The 22,119-nt window shown below is 39.3% G+C and overlaps 1 protein-coding gene across 15 annotated transcripts in view; it reads right to left on the bottom strand.

Moving 5' to 3' along the window:
- Enox1 (ecto-NOX disulfide-thiol exchanger 1) overlaps positions 1-22,119 on the bottom strand; it is a 554,869-nt gene that overhangs the window by 217,895 nt on the left and 314,855 nt on the right. Inside the window, exon 1 of one of the 15 annotated variants that reach the window (XM_074043329.1) lies at positions 20,252-20,452. The exons of the other annotated variants lie outside the window; for them this stretch is intronic. Within the exon in view, the coding sequence (XP_073899430.1) occupies positions 20,252-20,309 (58 nt within the window). The 5' untranslated portion in view covers positions 20,310-20,452. Of the gene's footprint in view, positions 1-20,251; positions 20,453-22,119 lie in introns of those variants that run through there. 15 annotated transcript variants of the gene reach the window in all.

Genomic DNA, 22,119 nt, shown 5'->3' on the forward strand with positions numbered 1-22,119 from the left:
TAGGTCCCTGTGCTTGACACCAAGAGAAGAATGGCGAGCAAGACACAGAACCTGTCCTCGAGGAGTTTGCTATAAAAACCTAAGGAGATTCTGGATAAAACTACTTAATAATGTGGATGAAATGCTCTAAGATCCTTCCCGCTCCCCAAAAAGAAGAAAAGAAAGTGGACTGAAACCAGAAGGATAAGCCACGAGCAGTAAGTAAAATGAAGCCAAAGTCGATTAGAGGGAAATTGTCGCCAGCAGCAATATGCCAGGAGATGCCCTGCTATGGCAAGGTACAGCATGGTCTGAGAGCCCAGGGCAATTAGAACCCAAAGGTTTGTAAGTTCTTATGCCAGTTAGTCTCTTGAACCCTTTAGTTCAGTCACAGAAGCAGCCAGGTAGAAGAATCTGAGCAAATCAGCAGAAATCACTGCTAGAAACACTCCCAAGAACATACTTTCTTTAGAAGCACATTTTTCTTAAGATCAGGGCATTAACTGTATATTTAGTGAAAAAGAGAAGGACCAAACATGTAAAGTGTCTACATAAGGCTAATCTGTAGCCCAAACTGAATTTGAGTTGGCCCAAATGTTACCAGTCACCTGGCTGGGGTACTCTACGTGGACTGAAATTGAGAGTGCAAGAAGCTCTTTCAGTGTTGCCAGGCTCAGGCCTCTGAGTGCTCAAAACCTAGGACCTGAACTGGCAGACCCAGAGGCTTACAGCTCTAACTCCTAAGAGTTACGGGCCTATTGCTTCAGCTTTTATAAGACACTTATGGCTCTAGATACTCAAGTTGGAGACTTATTGCTCTGAGCTTTAATCTCCAGTGGTCCCAACTGTTGCAATCCTTGGCTTCAGTAGCTGGCAGCAAACAGTAGTGAGCAGCATCAGGTAGTAGCTATTAGTGTTACAGCTCTAGGTCAGGGTTCTAGTGCTGGGACTGTCAGTCCTACAGCAACAAATGTTACAGCTCTTGGATGGCTAGTGTAACAGCTTTTGGGCCTAGGGTATCAGGATCCTAAGCCATTAATAGTAGCTGGTGGTCTAGCTCTTGGGCCTAGGGTATCTGAAACCCTTGGCAGCTCCCTGGAATTCTTCCAGTGACCAGGCCCAGAGCTTCTCATCTTCAGATCTTCCAATCATCTCTGCTGCCTCTGCTTCTCGCCCTTTCTGTTCTAGCTGCTCTCTGGAAGTCATTAGCTATCCTTTTGTTGCTACTGCCAATGGTGCTATTGCTACTGCTGCCTGATACTGCTTTGTTGCCCTTTCTACCATCTTCTCTCTGTTACAAACTCAGCCCACCCTACTAATAATAAACATCAAAAGCAAGCAAGAAAAGGCCACTCAGGAGAAGATTTTATTGGGCCCAATGTTGCAATACCAAAGGGCAGCATTGGACAGTGTCTCTTCAAAAGGTGAGTCAAACAGCCTGCTTATGTAGCTGGAAAAGCGGTGCAGCAAGGATTTTACAACAATCATGACAGACCTTCATGCAAATGAAGGACTGTATTTTCACTAATCACAGCACAGTCACTCAAGCAAGTGAAAGACTGTGTTTGTACTAGTCACAGGTCTTCTCCCAGGTCACCAGTGGGAAGTGCTACCTTTTTGGCCTAAGTAAAAATGGCATAGAGTCATCTAAAGTTTACAGAGGCATGTGATGGCAAGAAGTTAGGTGCAAGCTGTCTTGAAGCACTTGTGGCTGGAATAGTGCCTTCTAGAGCTGGAGTTGTGCTTGACAGCAAACAACTGTGGTTGCCAGTTAGCTTCCTAATAGTGTCTGTGGAGTGTTGAAAGCAGCCCGTGCTGGCATGAAGGCAGTCCAGCCAGCTGCTGGGCTGACTGTCCTTTGCTAAAACTTCCATGGCATTAGAGAAGGGTTTTAACAGCTGTCATTTGGGGAGTCATATTGTCCCAGCACCTAGCATCTTAGCTTTTTTAAAGGACAAAAGCACCCATTAAAAGGGATGCTTACAATAAAGGCTTATAATTAATATTAACGGTGATTTAACAATATGTAATGGTGCCCTAACAATGCTTAGCTCCTGCTCTAGTATCCCACAGAGAGGTGCATCCCTCTAATCTGTCTCAAATATATATATATTGAGAATAAATGTGTGTTTTGAGGTAAAAGCTTGGTGCAAAGAAGGTATAGCATCAAGGACTGACCAGAACTCTTCTCCACAGGAGTGAGGTAAAGTCAGTCTATTACTACTTTTCCTTTCCTCATCATCCCCTTTCCACCTACTTCTCTGTCTCAAAGCCAATGCGATGTCTCTGATACAAGACGCTAACAGCTTCCTGAGCACATCTTCACAACAACTATTCCCCCTGGAAAGCAGAGCGTCCAGTCTTTTTTTTTTCTAATGGGTCTGTGATTTGATTATCTGTTGGTACATGTGAGAACAGAATAATACGTGAGATGGCTTAAGCCTGTGTATGTGGCAGGGGTTTGGTGGCAGAGTTGCCATTTTGGTTTGTAAACATCTGTGGTCCAAAGGATAATACAGTGGGAAAGACTTACAGTGTAATTTTGACATATTAATCCAGCACCCAGAGTTCAGAGCCATGGCAAATGACAGCATGTGATCTGTTATTAGATCACACACTTGGAAACCAAGGAGATAAGTAGGCCATGTCAGGAAGGGCAGTAAATTAGGGAAAATGTGAGTTAATACCAAAAATGTGATACAGAATAAGATGAAGGTTATAGCTATATCTTTCCAATCAGAGTTGTAGTGAGCTGAAATTGTTTCTGAATCTTCAAGCAACTTGCTGAGCTACATTGCAAAAAATAAGTTTATATGAGGAAAAAAGGTAGTTTCGGAAATATATTTAGCATAGTGAAATCACTGTCAGTTTATATATAAAGAGCAGAAGAGCACATTTCCTTCATGCCATGTGATCACTATTGTGCTAGATATAATCACACAGTACTAGTTTTCTAGTACAGCAATGTGTTGCTTAACTACAGGGATTCCTTCTGAGAAATGCATCAGTACCCAATGCAACTGGTGTGAGGACATCATGGGCTTCACAAACCTAAAGAGAATAGGTCAGTCACTCAACCTGGCCTCTTGGAGCAATCAAGAGACATGGTACGCATGAGATGTGTCAGGCTGCTGCCAGCATACACAGTGCACTGCTTTACAGTAAGCTTCTTTTTATTTTTAAATTAAGTAGCCTCTAATATAACAATGGTGACAATAGTATTATGTACCGTGCATAACTTCATATGGTCTACTTTCACATGGCTGGCAGTGCAGGTTTGTTTATACCAGCATTACCACAAGCTCATGAGGAACATCTTGTGCTATGACCTTTGGGCAGCTATATCACTAGGTGATAGGAATTTTTCAGCTCTATCATATTCTTACAGGACCATCTTTATATATGGTGTCTGTTGTTAACTTAAATGTTAAGTGGTGCATGATCATATTTGCATATTCTGGATGCCAAACAAGAATAGCATATGAAGCCTAAGCAAGAAGGGGGCTCAACATGCAGCCTACACTAACCAAAGCAGCTATGATACAAAGTAGTAATGCTAGCTTGTTACTTAATTCTGGCTAATGTAGGTGAGGAGGTAGGAGAACCTAGATAGAAAAGCATCAAAGGACAACAGCCTATTCTAACTTCTTCCCTTTACTTGAAACAAACAAACAAAAAAACCCATCCAGCCTGTTACTAATTAATAGCACATTTTAAAGTTGCTGAGGGGAAGAAGTTACTGGCAAAATGCAGAGATTAGCAGAAGGCTGTTTGCCCTTGTCCATTTACCTACGTATACTGAAAAAGAGTTGGAAAACTGCAGCACATTCAGTCAGAGAGTCTTTCTATTTACGTTCATATATTTTTTTCTTTCTCTCTTCATTTTATTTTTCTTTTGTTGTTGTTCTTCAGAGAACACCTTTCTAGATACAGGTATTTAAAAATTCTGATCAGAATTGGTAGTGGGAAAAGAGCTGGGGAAATAATGGAGATACCAGTACTTATGTGATACATTCACAAACCCTATGAATTTTTAATGAAGGAACAATATCCACAATTAGATTTGAAATGAGGTTTCCACTGTGGGCGCTCTTATACTAAGTGGAGTGTGGGTGGATTTTACTTTATATTCAGTAAATGATACCAAATGCAAAACAACATAGGACTTAATAGAAAATAAACGCAAATTGTTGATCGTTGGTTGCTCTTTTTTTTTCTTTCCCTGAATTTACAGAAGTGTGGCAGTTTTTAAAAATTATATTCCATTTTATTTAAATACCACTTACAAGCAAGAGCATTGAATGATACAGAAAGTCATTTTCAGTCATGACCTAAAGCTGTCCATTCGTACTGTAGGGAGAAGTTTTATTTGTTTGATTTGTTTTAAACTGTAAAAATAACTTCTAAATGTAGACCTTTGGGGAGAAAGATATTAAGCTTCTTCATATGCAAACCAAGGCATCTCAAATGACTATAAAAGTTTAATAGTGGAGAACATAAGAAAATAGAGTAGGGTGATGGCCACTTATATTTTGAGGCTAAAGCTTAACTCTTGCTTTCATATGGCGTCTGTTTCCAGCACCACAGATACTTATACAGCTTCCCATCACGCTGAGACTATCTGCAAGGCCTTTCGGAATCTGGCTCCTGATCACCTCTGCAACCTCATTTCCTATGGCTTCCTCTTCTCGTGGAGCCTGGGGTATGTAATTCCCTGCTGAACCTGCCAAGTCTGGTGTTTGCTCAGTGACTATGCACCTGGCTTCTCCAGGTGCTGACACAACTGCCTTGCTTCTTCACCTTCTCCCTGTTCTGCCCAGACCTCAGCCTTCACTGACCTCAGTCCTTCTGTGAGCCTTAACTCCCTCCCTAGGATTTCTCAGTATCTGAGATTCTCTTACCCAGTGATTTCTTCGATAAGTTAGTCTTCCATGAGGGTAGGTTTAGTATTTAAAATTTAAATATGTTCTTCTTGCTAAATTGCCAAATTAGTGCCTAATACTTAGTATATGCACAAATCCCTCCCTCTCCCACACACCCAAATTCACTGAACAGTAATTATGAATGTGTGTATGCAAATACACACACACACACATACATACATCTATCTTTCTATTTCTCTCTCTATATACATACATACACACACACAGACACAATTCATCAGATCTTTTTATTTTGTCTTCCTGATGCTGTGACATGTGGAAACTTGGCAGGGACTGGCCCTCTCAGTCTCCCAAGAAACAGCAAATAAATCCTTGCTTCAAATGCAAACCAACCCACTAGAGCCCAAATCCCCAACAGCTTCCTTTCCTGTGTTTTCATAAGCTGAGACACTATTCTGCCCAATCACCTCAGGGTCCGGCACCAGGAAACAGTTCTCCTATTCCAGAGCTTCCTTGAATTATTCAAACCAGACTATCCTAAACTTACCTTCTTTCCTGAGAGACTACAATGAAGGGTCTTGCCCAGTATTGGCGCCTCTCATTTCCTCTCCCTTGAAACAGTCAGTGCTTCCCATCTCTCTATTTTACCCCCAGTGTAGTGTAGGATGCCTGCTCCTCTCAAGAACTGAGTAGCAAACCATGATCTATCAGCCTTAACATGTCTAAATAATAATACAACAATAATAATAACGGAATCTAAAAATGTGAGCACACAAATTTGTTGGCTGATTCAACTGAACAAATGAAATTCACTGTATCTTCAAGGAAAATGAACTCTAAATATCACCAGGCATTATACTTTCCCTGAACTTCCAGGAAATAAAATGATTTTGACACCAGGGAACAACCCTGCCTTTAATTTTTTTTTTCTGCCAGATAGGAAGAACTAACCCTACATACCAAACATAAATAAATTATCATTAAAGCACATATGTACTATAGACCTTGGATGTGATGTGTCCATGGAGGTTTGTCAACTGTAGTGAACATTTTGCTGGGGGTTATTGATAATGGGGGGGGGGGGGCTATGCATATCTAGGGACAGGAGTTATATGGGAAATTCCTGTATCTTCTGTTCAACAGTGCTATGAACTTTAAACTGGTCTAAAAAAATAAGATGCTTAAAAAACAAACATACATATATTCTTACTTATTGGTTCTCTTTAAATATAAGGAAATAATAAAACCTGCCCGTAATTTTCAAAGTTAACTGAAAAGTAATGAGGACAAATGTGCACATCTTGGAGTACTCAGTGAGTTTTTCAGACTCTTTTCGTTCCCAAGTCCACAGTTCGTGTTGCTCCACAGCCCAGTGGTCAAATGCCTCACTGTTCTCTGATGGAACACAGCTCCAGCAAGGCTAAGCCCAGGCTAGATAGGGCACAGCAGCCACAGAAACTGATTCTGGGAAACTGACCTTTAATGTACTCTCATAAGTAAGCTCAGAAGAATGTGCTGGAGACTTACCCATTAGTTACACTTGGTAAGGACAAAGGCCTAAGGCTGCAGTCTTAACACAGTAGACATGGGCCATGAATGATATAAAGATGTCCACAAGGATGGCCAGAAGAGCTTCTAGAATGAGCTGGGAACAGACTCGACCCTTGAGTAGCTAACTTTAGCAGTAGAGCCTTCCCTGGCATTTGACAGCCCACACAGCTGTCTTCATGCAGTCAGACGTATGTCTGCTGACTTATATTTCAGAGCCATTGCCAACATGGTCACTCTGGTGACAACTACATACTCTGTAATAGAAATACCTGACCCTGCTCAAGGTAATAGTAACAATAAGATAGTAACTTCTCAGGAGACCTAGAAAGGTCTTAAAACTGTGTTCATATACTTTGAAAACATGATTTGCATCTATAAATGCAAAAGCTGAGACAGGAGCTCTCCTTCTGGTCTATCAGCCCTACTTTCTAACTGGTGGTCACATTGCCTCCTACACACCCGTACCCACAGCTATTCCCCATGAGTACTGTTCTCCTCTTCCCAATGCCTCCCTTCTTTCTGACTCACTTCAAAGCCTACTCCTCTGAGGTACCTTACAAGATCAACTCTTGCTCCCCCAAACTCCAGAGTTCCCCAGAGGTGGTATGTCAGAGGATTTAGCATGGAACCAAAAACCATTATTTTAATTTTTAATAGTTATATTCGCTTTGAGCCACATGAAACTGATGTTTCTGTGGGTTTAAAAATGGTCAAATATTGGCAGTTTCATATAGTTCAACCTAGGATGTGTTAGAAAGAAACATATTTAAAAAAAAAACTATTGAATTCCACTGACATTACTGTATAGGATGAGACTAAAATGGGCACCATACTGTGCTGTATAAAAATAAGTATAAACCTTTTGATAGTACAGATATAGCAAAATCATTATGCTTGTATTGACCATCCACATTAAACAACTACATTCTGATAACCAGTGTTCTATATGGTTCCCTAACATGTTAAGTTTTTCTCTGTGTGTGCATGTCTTTTATTTGGGGGGGTGGTGAGGGGAATCTGTGTATTTGTGTTTTTCAACTGGTTTTCCAAACATTCAGAGGCAAGGGACAATTTGAACATACCACCTTAGCAGAATACCTCCCCGCACAGAGGACAGATTTATGATGAGGACTTGTCTGTCATTTGTGATGATGATATCTCACCAGGAAACAGCATTTGTTCTCTTTCATGGTCATTCTAAAACTGGAAACAGATGGGCTACGCAACAGGGTATGCACATCTTGCCAGGGAGCCTGTGACCTGAAATGCTGTGAAACATAGGATTCCCCTGTGACACAGCACTCTGGGAACCAGCCCCACTACTGCACCACGTTACAAGGTAGTGTAGTTTCTGGATTCATTCCATTTGGTAACATACTGTGCATGGTCCCCTTCATTTCCTGACCCTGACTGACAATGCCACCAAAAAACGAGAAAGCAGCTGCCACGGGAAGCCAGTTTTTCCTGTGATACCTTGACACCTATTGTTACTGCCCCCACTGCAACCAGCTTTATGCTCTTTCTCAAATCATCCTTTAACTAAATGATCCCTGAGACTTTGGAAATGTATAAGGATAATTATGACTCAGATGCTCCCAAAAAATAAATTAATGGTACTCACACCACCTACATATTTCATTTCTGTTTCAAAACACACAATACTCATGTGGTATTTGGTAGTTTGAATGTTTTTTGTCAATATGCTTTTTTATAAGAAGTTTAAGGAACAAATTCTGCATTTTAATCAGTCTATACTTCCGCTCATAACATCATGGTCACCATAAGACAGAGGAAATCAGTGACTATAGATGCTGGAGCAATATTAAAGAAAAGCATTTATTGCAGAAGTATCAGTGGTTAAGAGAGAAAGATGTTACCTTCTCAGGGAGACGCCATGAGCAGCAGAATATGAGCTGAATCTCAAAGGATAAAAACACCCTTAGACAGAAGAGAAGGCAGTTGCTGCGCAGGCAGGGACAGGGACACAAATGCATGAAATCATGAGAAAGTGTTGGAGGTTGTTTGAAAGAACAGAGCTACTATTCTGCTATTTTATATTTCAGTGAAATTATTCAGATTATAGTGGCCTGTATGTATATAATGATAATGGGAAACTGCCATTAACTCTTTAAAATGTTACTTTGAGAAAAACGTCAAGGGATTTAAATTCATGCTTCCTAAGTACAATGTTTTCCCACATAAAGATGTTGATTTATCAACTACAAAACTAAAGTGAGCCTCTTTATAAAAGATAGCCTGAAGAGATTAGGGGAGTCTTGACGATATAAACATGCACTTACCAACTTCATGAAACGCTTAAACTAGGGTTGATATTTCAAAGCATAAAGAAGATCATTTTAGTAGAAAGAAAATACAGCACATTTTTAAAGCATAGAAGGGAATCTCAGAATTCATTAAACAAGAGGCCAAAACAACACACAAAATATGGTACATTTTAAGAGAATTTTAAATAAAGTCACGGAGAACAGATTTACAATGTTTTAATTAAATCATGGTAGCAATGGTAGGAGTCTGTTCACAGCCTTTGGTGACAAGGAAGAACTACATAATAGCCTTTGTATTGACTTGCTGCAAAAAAAGTCAATAGCAATGTGAAGATGACAGGACATTTAGAAAAAAGTTACTGTACGGCTTCAAGTTCATAATAGCAAGGATAGAGAACATGAATTCTAATCAGATCCACACCACTGACTAATGAAAAACATTTTAAAAGTGCAGAGAAATATGACATGAACACATAAGTAACAGCCCTAATAACTAAAAGAGGGATTCAGACAAATGAAAATTTGATCATATAACTAGATAACCAAAACCCTAGTGGAAGGAAAGAGGAAGCTACTATATAAAGTATTCCCTGCTTCTACAAGAACTTCTCTGATAAATTCTGATTCCAGTGATAAATGGAAACAAAGACACAAAAGTAGACAATCACAAATCTGTGGGAACAATTCTTAGAAGAACACTGGAGAGGACTAAATACAGAAGGACTTAGGATCAAATATTTTGAAATGGATACCAAAGGTAATATTCAGAATATACTTTAAAATATCTGAAGAGAACGATCAAGGAAAAATAGCAACACTTTTGGGGAACATCATTAAGAATGAACAACAAAGATGTCAGACTTGTTCAAGTCTCATTTTGAGAGTCTTCCCCTGAAAACAAAATCACCTATAAATTGGGAAGAGTAGAATAAACAATGGTTAGCATGGAATTTCAGCCTGAGAAGAGGTGGAGCTGTGAGGGGCTGATACTAGATCAAGCATCAGATAGTCTTAGAACTCGTTAGTGTGAGCCCCAATTCTGGGATCATCATTATTTAACACTAGGTTAAATGCTTTCTACTTCTCTCAAAGACCTGAATTTGTAACAAGTTTACCAGAAAGTAATCATTTGACCTTGCGAATTTAATACACCTTTGCAAATGGCCTGTAATGACTACTGGAATGCTAAAGAGTTGGTGTCAATTTTAGAATGATATTTTACTAGTTGGGGAAAATGATCAAGGATGACAGTCATCTTCACATCCTAAAAGATAAGTGGATATAAAAGGTAGACTAGGTAAGCAATACTCCAAAGAATGGAATGAGAACCAACACTGTTTATTCATTCCTTTCTCATTCATCCAGTGGCTATTTAGTTAACACATACTCTGTGCAGCACCATTTTAAGTTCTAAGCAAGCAAGAAACTTACTGTGAAGAACTGAGGCCAAGATAGCTAGATCTGTATACAGCAGGCATGTAGATAACTGAGTATGTTAATTAAAACACAGGTTAATAGAAACAACACAGAGGAAGAACCAATTAACTCTGACAGTGACGGTGATTTTAGATTTTCTTGAAGGATGAATAAAGGTGAAAGTTGGTGGGGAGGGATATCACAAAAGAATAAAAGATATTTCAGGCATTGACAACACCATGATCAAAACAATTAGGTGTGAAAAGCATGCAGTGGGGTACAGAAAGCAGTATTTTCATTTGGCTAGAGAGTACAGGGCCAAATGGTGAAAAAGTGAGGGATGATGCTGAAAACAGGCCATGCTAAGAAAGTTTATTTCCATAGGCAACAGGGACCTAATCGAGTATTTTAAATTGGGAGCGATAGGATGAAATTTGTAATTTAGAACAATCATTCTTCCAGCAAAGTAGAGCGTAAGCTCTCTACTTTGAGGGAGAAACTTGCAAAGGGCTCACCTGTTTGGAGGTAATTACTAGAGACCAGGCCAGATGAGGTAAAGGCAGTGAGGGAAAGAGCAGCACATTGGAGACAGGTTTCTGGAGCTACAATGGATGTCATGATGAGACAGGAACATGGGGTTAGAGGGAGTAAGTGACAAGTGTGATGGCACAAGAAGGTAATATTCAAAATCTATTCCCAGGCTTCTCACCCAGGAGACTTAGGGGATAAAAATAGAGGACATCCAAGGTACAAGAATAGTTAAAAGATCCATTTAGTTCAGAAGAACATGAGCTTGCTATAGAGAACTCAACTTAAATAATCTATAAGAGCATGAATGTCCCCCAGGTGGCTATCTGCTTCTCTCAGAAGCCACACAGTTGGTCTGTGTGAATGTCACATAGTAGTTCTCAATTTTTGGTTTACACTGGAACCACTCAAGTAGGTTTCTACAAATACCATGGCCAGGCATGGTGCTAACCATTTGTAATCCCAGCTACCCAGGAGTCAGAGACAGGAGTATTGGGGCTTAAGGCCAGCCCAGGAAAGTTGGAGTGAAACTCTGAAAAATAAACAAAAGCAAAAGGACTGGGGATGTAGCTCAAGTAGTAGAGCACTGGCCTAGTAAATATGAAACCCTGAGTTCAACCCTCAATACTGCAAAAAGACAAAACCAAACAACAACAACAAAACACACCATACACCTTGTCTCCACCTCCAGGAGATTTTGCTTTTGTGGGTCTCATGTAAGGATCAAGCATTTTAAAAAATAGCTCCAAAGGAGATTCTGATACGCATCAAAATGTGATTGTTCGTAGCATGCGGTCAATAAACAATTGTCAATAAATTATTTAAAACAAAAAAGCAAAGGACAGAAGACTTCTGGAAGTTTTTGAAGAAAAAGCTGCTTGAGCTATATTCACAGTGTCATGTTGAGGAGGAAGTGTGGGAAATAACCTTTCATATTTCCTAATATTTATTTATTTGTTTTAGCTTTTGTCATAGCCAAGGCTGGCCTGGAACTCAAGATCCTCCTGCCTCTGCTTTGCCAGTGTAGAGCGTGGTGTGTGCCACCATGCCCAGTTAGAAGCCCCAGTCGGAAGGGCCATGGTATTATGGCAGGCCTGGTTGATTCTTGTAGGCAAAGCACTGGGCGAGAGACCACTGACTGGACTCAATGACTCTTTCCTCACATTTCTTACATTTTTGATGACTGTGCTCTCTATGGCAGCTTGCTCTTGAATTTTACAATTTTTTTGTGTGTAATTATTATAAGTACTTATTTTTCTCCACTTACTTTTTTCCCAATGTTTATTTCTCTGACTAGACTAAAGTCAGTGAAGGCAGGCATTCTATTTCTTTTTTATCACTATTGTATGTGTAGCATTTACCTAGCAAAACACAGGTGTCACATGCACAGGAAATCAATGTGAGTCAACTCCCTGTATAGCTATCCTTATCTTAACTAGCAAAAACCCTTGTTCCTTCCTATTATTGCTTATACTCTCTCTCTACAACAAAATTAGAAATAAGGGCAAAATAGTTTCTGCTGGGTATTGAGGGGGGGGAGAGGGAGGGGACAGAGTGGGTGGTAAGGGAGGGGGTGGGGGTAGGGGGGAGAAATGACCCAAGCATTGTATGCACATATGAATAATAAAAAAATAAAAATTAAAAAAAAAAAAACCACAGGTATCTGTGAATAAATGAGCCAGATTTTTTTGGGTGTGAAAAATTTTAGGCAGCATTGCATTATTTTCAATATACTTGCAGATCTGCTCATGACCATCTTATAAACCCAGAAAATGGGCTCATAAGTATTAAACAATTACAGCAACAGGCAAGACATTTAAAATTTTTTTTCCTGGAGGAAACACTTTGGTTCCCAAAACTTTGATGTTAAATAAGATAGTTTCTTACATCAAAATATCAAATTAAAAATTATGAACTAGATATCTCAGGGATGAAATAGGTACAGATTTTAACCTGAGAAGTATAATTTAAGTCCCATTGCTGTACTTTGTATCTAAGAAGTTTTAACATTGAGGTTGATGAATCTGGGGCTTTCCTATCATGTGTATGTAGTGATCAAGTCTAACAATTGGATACAAAACAACGAAATGAATGAAAACATGAATTTGTGAGGCAATAAAAGAAGTGAAACATGTGGCTAAATTTAAGGGCCAGAAATGTTGAAAAAAAAAATCTCTATTAATTGAAATTATTGATGTGCTTTTTATTTTTGAAAAGTTAACTATTTGCTGACACTGCTTACTAGAATATTTAAGTAACCCATGACTTGTATTTTTGAAATTTTACTGCTTTGAGATTAAATGTGAGATTTTTTACACAAAAAAATGATCAAGATAAGAATTTTACCTTCCTAAATTTTTCCAAGTACTTCCCACCTGTAACATATCCACATATGTACTCTTACAGAATTTTCAGAAAAACTACACTTTATGGATCAGAAAGCTAAAACTAAGAGCAACTTCATATGTATGTCTAAAACTGCAATACTATAAAGTGTTAATTATAATAAAATAACTGAAGGATCATTTTATGTGGGCAGAAATGCTTATTTTATTTATAAAAGCATATGAATATTACATATGAACTTCAATAATCAGAATGACAGAATTCTATGTTCTGATTAATGATATAATATGGATAGCTAAGGAGAAAATGTTATTTCAGTTGATGTTATCAAACATATCGAAAGCACTATGACATGATATGCCCTTTGATTTGATCCACTGAGGTTACATTCTTCCATGATATTCTTACCAAAATTGTATAACCTCAATTTAATCATGAGAGAACATCAGATGAACAAAATAAGTAACCAGTACTATTCAGAAATGTCCCAGTCATGAAAGATGGAAGAACTGTGCTACAGCTGGCTTCTGCTAATTCTCAGGTATTCAGATCATCATCTTGAAGGTCCAGTTACCACACAGTATAGGATACATAATGTAGGTTTGAAAAAGTCGCAATGATTCCATGTTACATCCAATGTAGTCACTAAATTCTATGACCAAAGTTTTTTAAAAAATATTACTTACATTTTCCTCCAACAGTTGTAATCACAAAAGGATTGCCTATTAACTAGAGACTCCAGTTTGCTGATTGAGAATTACCTTATATTATGCTACATTTACATATAGTTTGTATGCTTTTCTAAATAGGTATCTTAGTGCAGACTGTTAGAATTATCATGGCTACTTCCATCCAAACAGTAATGATTACATACAGGAGAAGGGAAACAAAGAGAACGGGGACAGAAGGAAAGAAATAGGATGAGCTTTAAGCACCTGCTTAAAGGCTCCAGGCTAGAAGTGAAAAGCCTGCTTCTGAGCACATTTTAATTTTTAATCCAGTGCAATAGGTCAGATGCAGCTCTTCTACCTGGAGGCCCTGTCCAGAACCTGCCCACCCCAGTGCAGAACTGCAGCTCTGCTGGTCATAGTCACCTTTGGGTATGAGCAATCTATAGTTGGCTATGTGGCTCTGTGTGTTATAATCCCAAAGACCAGTAATAAAAGCTAGATAGGAGCTCACCATGAGCTGGGAAGTTTCTCCTCAGATATTCTTCAGGGGCAGAAAAGACGCAGCCAATAAAAACATTTTTTTAAGGTGGAGGTGGGAGAGGGCTTATCTATGTTTGAAAAAAATTTCTAATAAATAAAGATCAGCTTACTACTTAATTAAAATTGGGTTAGGAATATTTGTTGGTCCAAATGTGATGCTTACCATACAAATGCTCAGACACAAGAAAGATCTCCTGGGAAATTAAAACGTCTATATAAGGGGAGAATTGAACAGAACAGGACCCCAGGGCCTCTGGCCATGGAGTTACAACAAGCACAGATGCATCAAGTCTGACTGATTCTCAGGCTCTTCCCAGACCACAGATTAGCTGAGTATTACTGCAGGCAGGTCCCAGCTGTCTGTGAAAATGAGAACACATTTTAAAAGCTGCATTTGAATTTTAAAGGTACTCAACATTTCCAGTATTGTTTACCGAAAAAGGTCAACACTGGAGTGTTTTATTTATGCACAGCAGAACCTTGGTCTAAAAACACTAGGCTTCCCACGTGACATGTGCTGAGGATGTGTTAAGTATGTCGTTCCAAAGCCAAGAATATTATTTTTCAGCCCAGTGAATGCATTATTAAAAGACCAATGCTGTGCCCACCACTGGGAGATAGAGGTAACAGTAACCTTGCATTCTAAATGCAAACAGACACTCAAGGACTGACCCGCTCTCTGTACAACAGGGTGACAGCACCCCGTAACCCACACACTACTCCAGAGCTCTTCCAAGTGTCTTCTGGTCAATTTAGGAAGAAAGGCACGTGGAAATGTTTAATAAAAACTCATAGAAAACTTCAGGTCCAGATACCACAGTCGAGATTTGTGCCTGGTACGTTTTTCCATATTCTTACTGCACAAGCACTCCCAACAGACCCCAATTCTTCTTGCAAATCAAGAATCTAGTATACTGATTCCTTAGAATAAGATTTGTATGAAAATCATTAAGTGCCCACGCAAGTGATTTTTTATTAACTGAACTAGAAATAATACATGATACATAACAATTTTATGATAGTGAGAGGAGTTATTAACTTTAGAAAGCCAAAAATATCTGTTGTATAAATTAAAAGTCTTCTTAGGACTAAGCCCAGTGTGTTAAGTACACATGGAAAAGTGTGAAATTGATGCCAGGAGAATTTTGACTGGAATACAGGAGTACATTTATCATTCTAGAGAAAATCTTACTCTGCAAAAGGCAAATTCTCTGATAAAGTCAGGAATTATTCCTTTATATACATATTCTTCACTTGGAAAGAATTTAAGCCATTCCTTTAGTATATTTTAATACATAATTTGATTTATAGATATTAGAGTTACATACAACTTTTCCAGTAGACCTCTTTTTTGCATACAGCATAGTGAATCTGTGACAAAATCCTTCCCTACTTAAATGTGGGGTGCAAATACATGACCAGCATCCCCACACACATAGAAATACATGTCTAGTTTTATATAATACTTTCATATTAAAAATATTTTTAAAATATACTACTTTCAGTACACACCATCCACTGTGCTCCGCACAGTGATGCGAGATCAATCAGGCGCCATTCATTGTCCCTGTCATCCGTCCACAACTGGGCTGGCAGGACAGACATTTATAACTAGTTATAATATACTGGAGTAAACGTTCTATTTTAGTGGCATGAATGAGATCCTTTGGCACTACAGGATAAAGAGTAAGGATTCTGGAAGGGGACACAGGCATAGGGAGGAGAGAAACTCAGGAGTTGACATCTGAGCTGAGTCTTAAAGGATGAATGGGATTAGACCAGGCAGAGGAGAAGCTTTCCAAGTATGAAAAACAAATCAGCTTGCACAAGCCAAGTTTTTCAAATTAGAATCTTAAAAGTGTTTTCTTTAAAAAGGTTTAAATTTGCAATGTCAAAAAAAAAAAATCTCAATCCAGAGGACTTTTTTTCTGACTAGCCTGTTCTCCCAAGAACTATGGATGTTAAAGAAAGGGAGGAGAGGACTCAGAGTACCTCTACAGAGAGTGAAATGTGGCAAAGGCCAAGATCCAGAGGGGCCTCAGCGGGGGACTGTGAGGGAGAAGTGTTAAACCACTGCTCTGAGAAGAACATACTGCAGCCTCATCTCTTTTTCAGTCTGATTAAAATCCAAGTTATAGTAATCATTTTAAGCAAGACTAACTGCTATAAAAAGTCTGTAAAGGGCAATCAACCACAGGGTTGTGCTCTGGAAGGACTCTGCTCTGTACTGGAACTTGCTAAGAGAAGGAAGGAGAGCCCCATCCTTTTCTTTGAACCATTTAATCACACTAGTATGATGAGTGGAGATGAAGGTTGGCTGCAGACTTCATGTCTGTATTGTTTCTCTTTTGTCACAGAGAGGGAGAGAGGGAGGGGGAAGGGCAAGGTTCGCTGGGTAGACCTGGAGAGACAAAGGAGGGCTGGGACATTCCTTGTCTTCTGTGGGGTTCTAGGCAAAAGTTGTGGTGACAATGCTAGAAGCCCCTAGGGCTATAAAGCTGCAGTAAGATGACTATGACTGTTGCACAGGTGCAGAGACTAAGAAGAGGACAAGACCCAGTCTTGCTTCCCAGTGCCTAGAAGCCAACTAGACTACAGTTAAAAACCTAAGGGAAACTAAAGTTAGCTAGAAACTAAGATTTTGTGTATTCATGTTTAATAAAATGAAGTTAATTCATTCACATTGATATTTTAAGGATCTGTGTATGTACAAAGGAGACAGCAAAAATAAAGGGCCTGCATTGTGTCCATACTTATCTTTAGTCACCTATATGCAGAGCGCCAAGTTATAGAAGGAACGTATTTGGTGGTACATGCCTTGGACACTTAACTCCTTTATTATTCTCCATATTAAAGATGTCATCTGCTCATCTTCTCCAGGTGTGTGGCCCTGAGGTATGGTACAGGAATTGTGGGGTTCAGGAGACTTGGGCCTGCTGTCCAGTTTTAGGACTGCTCACTGTGTGAACTTGGGTTGGTCACAATTTTTTCCGGTCAGAATGGAAAACAAGGGTTTGGATTTGACACTGTTCATGGCTGTGTTTTGTTGCAATGTTTTCTGATTCTGTAGAACAATATTATACTCTTAGGAAATGTTTTCCTCCTTCTGGGCTGTATATATTTAGAATTATTTTAGAACCACTATCGTAACAATGCCCCATCTAGTGTCAAAACAGGGAACATGGTCCAGGAGTGCAGAGTGAGGAATGATTTAAAAGACCATGTTTTACAACTTTTATGTGTGATACCCAACACCAGCACAACAGGACTTTTATCAAGGCTCCATGGGATGATCTTGCATATCATTTTCACTGACAGCCGTCACTATGAACATAGGAGAGCCTCCTGGGCACAAGCTGAGGGAAGGTCACAAGAGATTCTGGATGACACAAATACCGCAGACCAATTCTGGCATCTTGCTGAGATTTTTGCAGACATAAACCTGGGAGTTCTGCAGGGTTTTAATCACTGTACTCTCCCCTTTCCAGCTCTTTCTTTCCAAATGCTCCCACCACACAAGTGACATCTCTGATTTCTAAGGATTGACCACACACTCTGAGAACATTCCAGGTGCTATAGCAGGTTGGGCCTCTTCTCACTTATTGTCATCCCACAAGGAAAGAAACCGGAGGAAATACATATAAATTCTGGGACAATGCAGATAACCTTGGAACTAATGATCCTCCTCCTTCATGAGTGTCCTATGCTTTTCTTGCTTTTCACTAAGTGACAGAGAAATCTAATTTTAAAAAATTATATTGTCTACAAAAATCACCTCATTTTGGAACTGCCTCCCACAAAACCCAGGGCAGTTCAGTGGGATATTTGTGAAACGTCTACTCTGTGCCAGACACTGTCTTAATGATGTCTGGGCTGAGAGAACAAAATGAACCCAAACTCAGAAATTCTCCATCATGCTGCCAGTCCTGTTCAGAGCCTGTGGCCAAGATTACCAGAAGCATGTTGTACTTCTTGTGAGCCAAGTTCTCAGGGGCCAGGCATTTTCTCCTTTTTATCCTTCAACTTGAATCTCTTGATGGTTGAACTCATCCTGGCAGCTCCTTTTCTTTGAGAATTCTTGCCAGCTCCCTGGGCTGATGGTTCTAACAGCTCACCTGTTTGTTAACTGATAAACATGTTTTCTAAGTGACTGCCTCTCTATGACCTCCATCATTAGTCCTTCTTCTGCCCTTACCTTCTAGTCAATCATTTGGAATTCTACTGTTCAGCAGCCTCACCCACCTCTGCCCACACATCAGCCTTGGCTTGCCAGATCAATCTGTCTCTACTATGATACATATTGCCAAGTCAGCTTGGTCTTCATACATTCTGAGTTTCCTTAGCTCCTGCCTCCCACAGCCCCACAATTCTGTTTCACAACCTTTGTGCCTGTCCTGAGGGTGATAAGCTCTTCAGCTAATTCAGTTAGAATGATTTAAACTGAATTAAGCATTCAGTTAGAATGATGGTCTCTGCTCAGTACACCCTAGTCAACCCTCATCTCAATCCTGGTCTGTCCATTTGAACAATCTTGAAAAGAACTATTAAATATCTTTTAAACAGCAAACTGAAACTATTCAGAGTTATGACTGGGTAGTACAAGCTCCTTTAGGATAGAGAAACTGCCTAGCTCAAACAAAACTACAAGATTGGTTCCCTAAGTCTACAAGTTACGGTATTCTTCAGGCCCTACTGTATGGGAGTCTATCCCAGGGATAACAAGAGAGGACAGGGACCCTGCAGGACAGTCTATTCCCTGATGGACCTTCCCATCAACATTAATTATTTTATTCTCCTTCTGTTGGGATCCTCTAGAACTTTGGGTTTGGCCACAGATGCAGACCCTTGTAGGTAACTACTCATTGATGTATAAAAGCAGGAGTCAGGGTTTGGCAAGTATTCCCAGAGTCTATCACACACATCAGCAGGAAACTGACACAAACAGGCCCCATGGTGGAGTGCATCATAGCTACCATCACAGCTGGAGGACAAAGGGCTAAGAACATAATGTTCCTTGTGGTCATCCAAGGCTTTTTGTTTAGAACATTCATTTTTATTTCTTTCAGTAGTTGAAGCTGTCAGATATGTAGGGAACACTAAGGTCAATTTAGGGTGCATGATTTTCAAAGTAGTATATTAAAATATGCTCATGCTACTTTCATACAAAATTTAAAGCATCCTTCTTTAAAATATTCCCAGAAATCAATGTTTTTAATTGAGCTGAAAACCATATACAGATAAAGAAATGTTTATACCCAGCCATGGTTCCTGACAGTCATCCTCAGAAATAAATTTCCACAATAGATGTTTCAATTAAGACAGTAATATTTATTGAAAGGTAAACCATAAATGTATAGCCACTTGGAACATTATTGAACAAATGTAATTTATGCTGCAATTGGTGTGCTGCATTTTAGCACTGCTTTGATTTTATCAGCATTTGTCAATTAATCAACATGAACCTTGTAAAACATGTTCTCTGATTAGTGGGAACAGGCAATTGCTTGCAGACTTCGAAGGAAAGGTCATTTAATAATTTGCTAATTGTGCAAAGATAGATTTAAATTTTAGAGAAAGGTAAGCTTATTACTACTATACCTAAATAGAACTCTGTTTATGCCTAACTTTGCCAATTTAAATACTGTCAATAGTCTTTCTTTCCTTTTTTTAATTAAACAGTAGAGAAAAATTAAGACATGAATTAATATAACTTCAGGATTTCAGAGAAAAATCAGAAGAAACAAGAGATGGAGCAGCACCAAAAGAGCCATGCAGTGACAATATCACATAATGAGTTGTATTTGCCTCAACTCATTCTTCATTCCTCTAGATGAGATATCAGCTCCCTACTTTTGATTGCTGGTTCATTTTTAGTCAGTAAGTAAGAAAGAAGCTGAGTCAAGCCCCCCTCTTTGGGTAATCCATGCCATCTACACACTTGTCAACTGTCCTGGAAACCAAGAAAGCACTTTTAACCATGAGCCACATCACCACCAGCGAGCATTCTGAAGCCATCCAAAGGACATGACTGAGTTTCAAACAGGCAACATACCTTGGAGAGCAATTTGTACAATGGTGTCTGCAGGGCTGAATCGGGAAATCCGCACCATCTTAGAAATGTAAGTGGAACTTTAGATGATATGGCATGCCTTGAGGCATTTGTTAGAGAAAGAATTTTCACAGAGTTTGCAAAGACAACTTTTGTTGAACAGAGATGGGTCTTGCCGAATCAGGACTCAGCAAACTGCTTTGTTGAGAGTCCTTTATATAAGAGTTAGGAGGCCAGGTTGCTCTCTGCCTGCTCAAACTGGCTCATCTGCCTGTTCCATTCCATTCCATTCTCAGTTCCAAATAAGTCACTATTTTGGGCACATTTCCCTAAGCAGATGCAAACACTCTCTTGCAGTGCCAGATTCCCTTGGGCAAATTAGGTTTCTTGGAAAAGGGTCAAGGGGCAATCAAACAAAATACCCACTACAACCGAGCCTTTGGTTTCAGATGACATCACCATTCATGCAGGCTCCCAGTCAAATTTTAGACACTGGTTGGGCAGTAATGTTGAATCTGATAAGGCCAGGATGGGGAGAGAAATCCTGATATCTGCAGCCTAACAGATATCAAGCAAATGGGATTTTTACTGGAATTAAACTGATGGTTACAGAACAATTAATGAGAATTTTTTTCTTTTCTAATCCCAAACTGCTAATCTTAATTTTTAATTTATAATAAAATAACTTTTATGAGAGAAAAATCATACCTAGCAAACATGGGAGTATTTCTAAACTAGATACTCATCATTTTTTTGTTCTTTGAGTCATAGGGAGAAAGTCTACTTTTACATTCTCTTAATATTTGTATTAACCTCAGTTTTGGAAGTAAGCTTACTTCCTTATATCCAGATTCTCTCTAAAGCAGAAGAGAAAAGAGGTGAATGCAAATATGGGAAGGAAAGTTGCTAAATAGCTGCTCCCTGGCAGGAGTTATTTCTATCTAAAACATATATACCATATTAAGAAGACACAGGGAAAAATGAATGGATGTGATGGCAGTCTTGCATTTGTTTTCTTGACACCTTAGAACAGTGTAAATAAGTTTGTGTGTTTTCATTCAAATGGTTCCATTATCTTGTAGTTCTTAATCATTTGTAATAGCAGTGTCTGAAGTGTTCAAAGCTTTTGCTTAAGAGGTATTATTGGTATTCAGCATAGTCATACTACATTAAGCAGATTTACAGCCTTAAAGGTGGTTATCCTTGATCATCTTTATTTAAAAGTAAGATTAGGCTGATGAGGTGGCTTCGTGTTCTCTTAGGGTTTCAGCCTGTTAGCTATACCCTACCAGAACATCTGGCTACCCTCACACTGTTCCAAATGAACCTAAAATTTGCAAGGTGAAGTAGAGACCAGGGAGAGTTCAGCTAAGAAGTTTGAAAGGGCAGCCTTATTTTAAAATGTGCCTGGGATTTCAGTTTTATTCAGGAATGGTAACACCAACAGATCAGAAGATGACAACCACTGAAAAAAAAGTGTTCCCAAGAAGAGGGGGCACTTTATGACATGGAGAGCCACTTGGGGGACAGACATGTGATTGGCTAGTCAGGAGGCAGAAAGAGTAAGGTGGTGGAGATGATGGACAAGAGCATTTATGGTGGCTTCCCTGAGAAAGAATGGGTGAAGTAGGTAGGCAGGTTGAAGATTGGATAATTTGAATAATTTCATAAGGTGCTGATGTATGGGAGTGGTACCTAGTTGTCCAGTATCTGTGCAGTGTTTTGGGGCAGAGAGATATTCCAGATTGTAGGATGCTCACATAAAGAGGCAGGTAGGATATAGACAAGGATTATCTAGTTTGTAAACCAAAAGTGAGGTCAAAGGTCAGTTGTTCACTGTGTCCAGCAACCCCGGGAGGGCCAGTTCCTCA

Source organism: Castor canadensis, chromosome 10, assembly GCF_047511655.1.
Source record: "Castor canadensis chromosome 10, mCasCan1.hap1v2, whole genome shotgun sequence".
Taxonomy (NCBI): domain Eukaryota; kingdom Metazoa; phylum Chordata; class Mammalia; order Rodentia; family Castoridae; genus Castor; species Castor canadensis.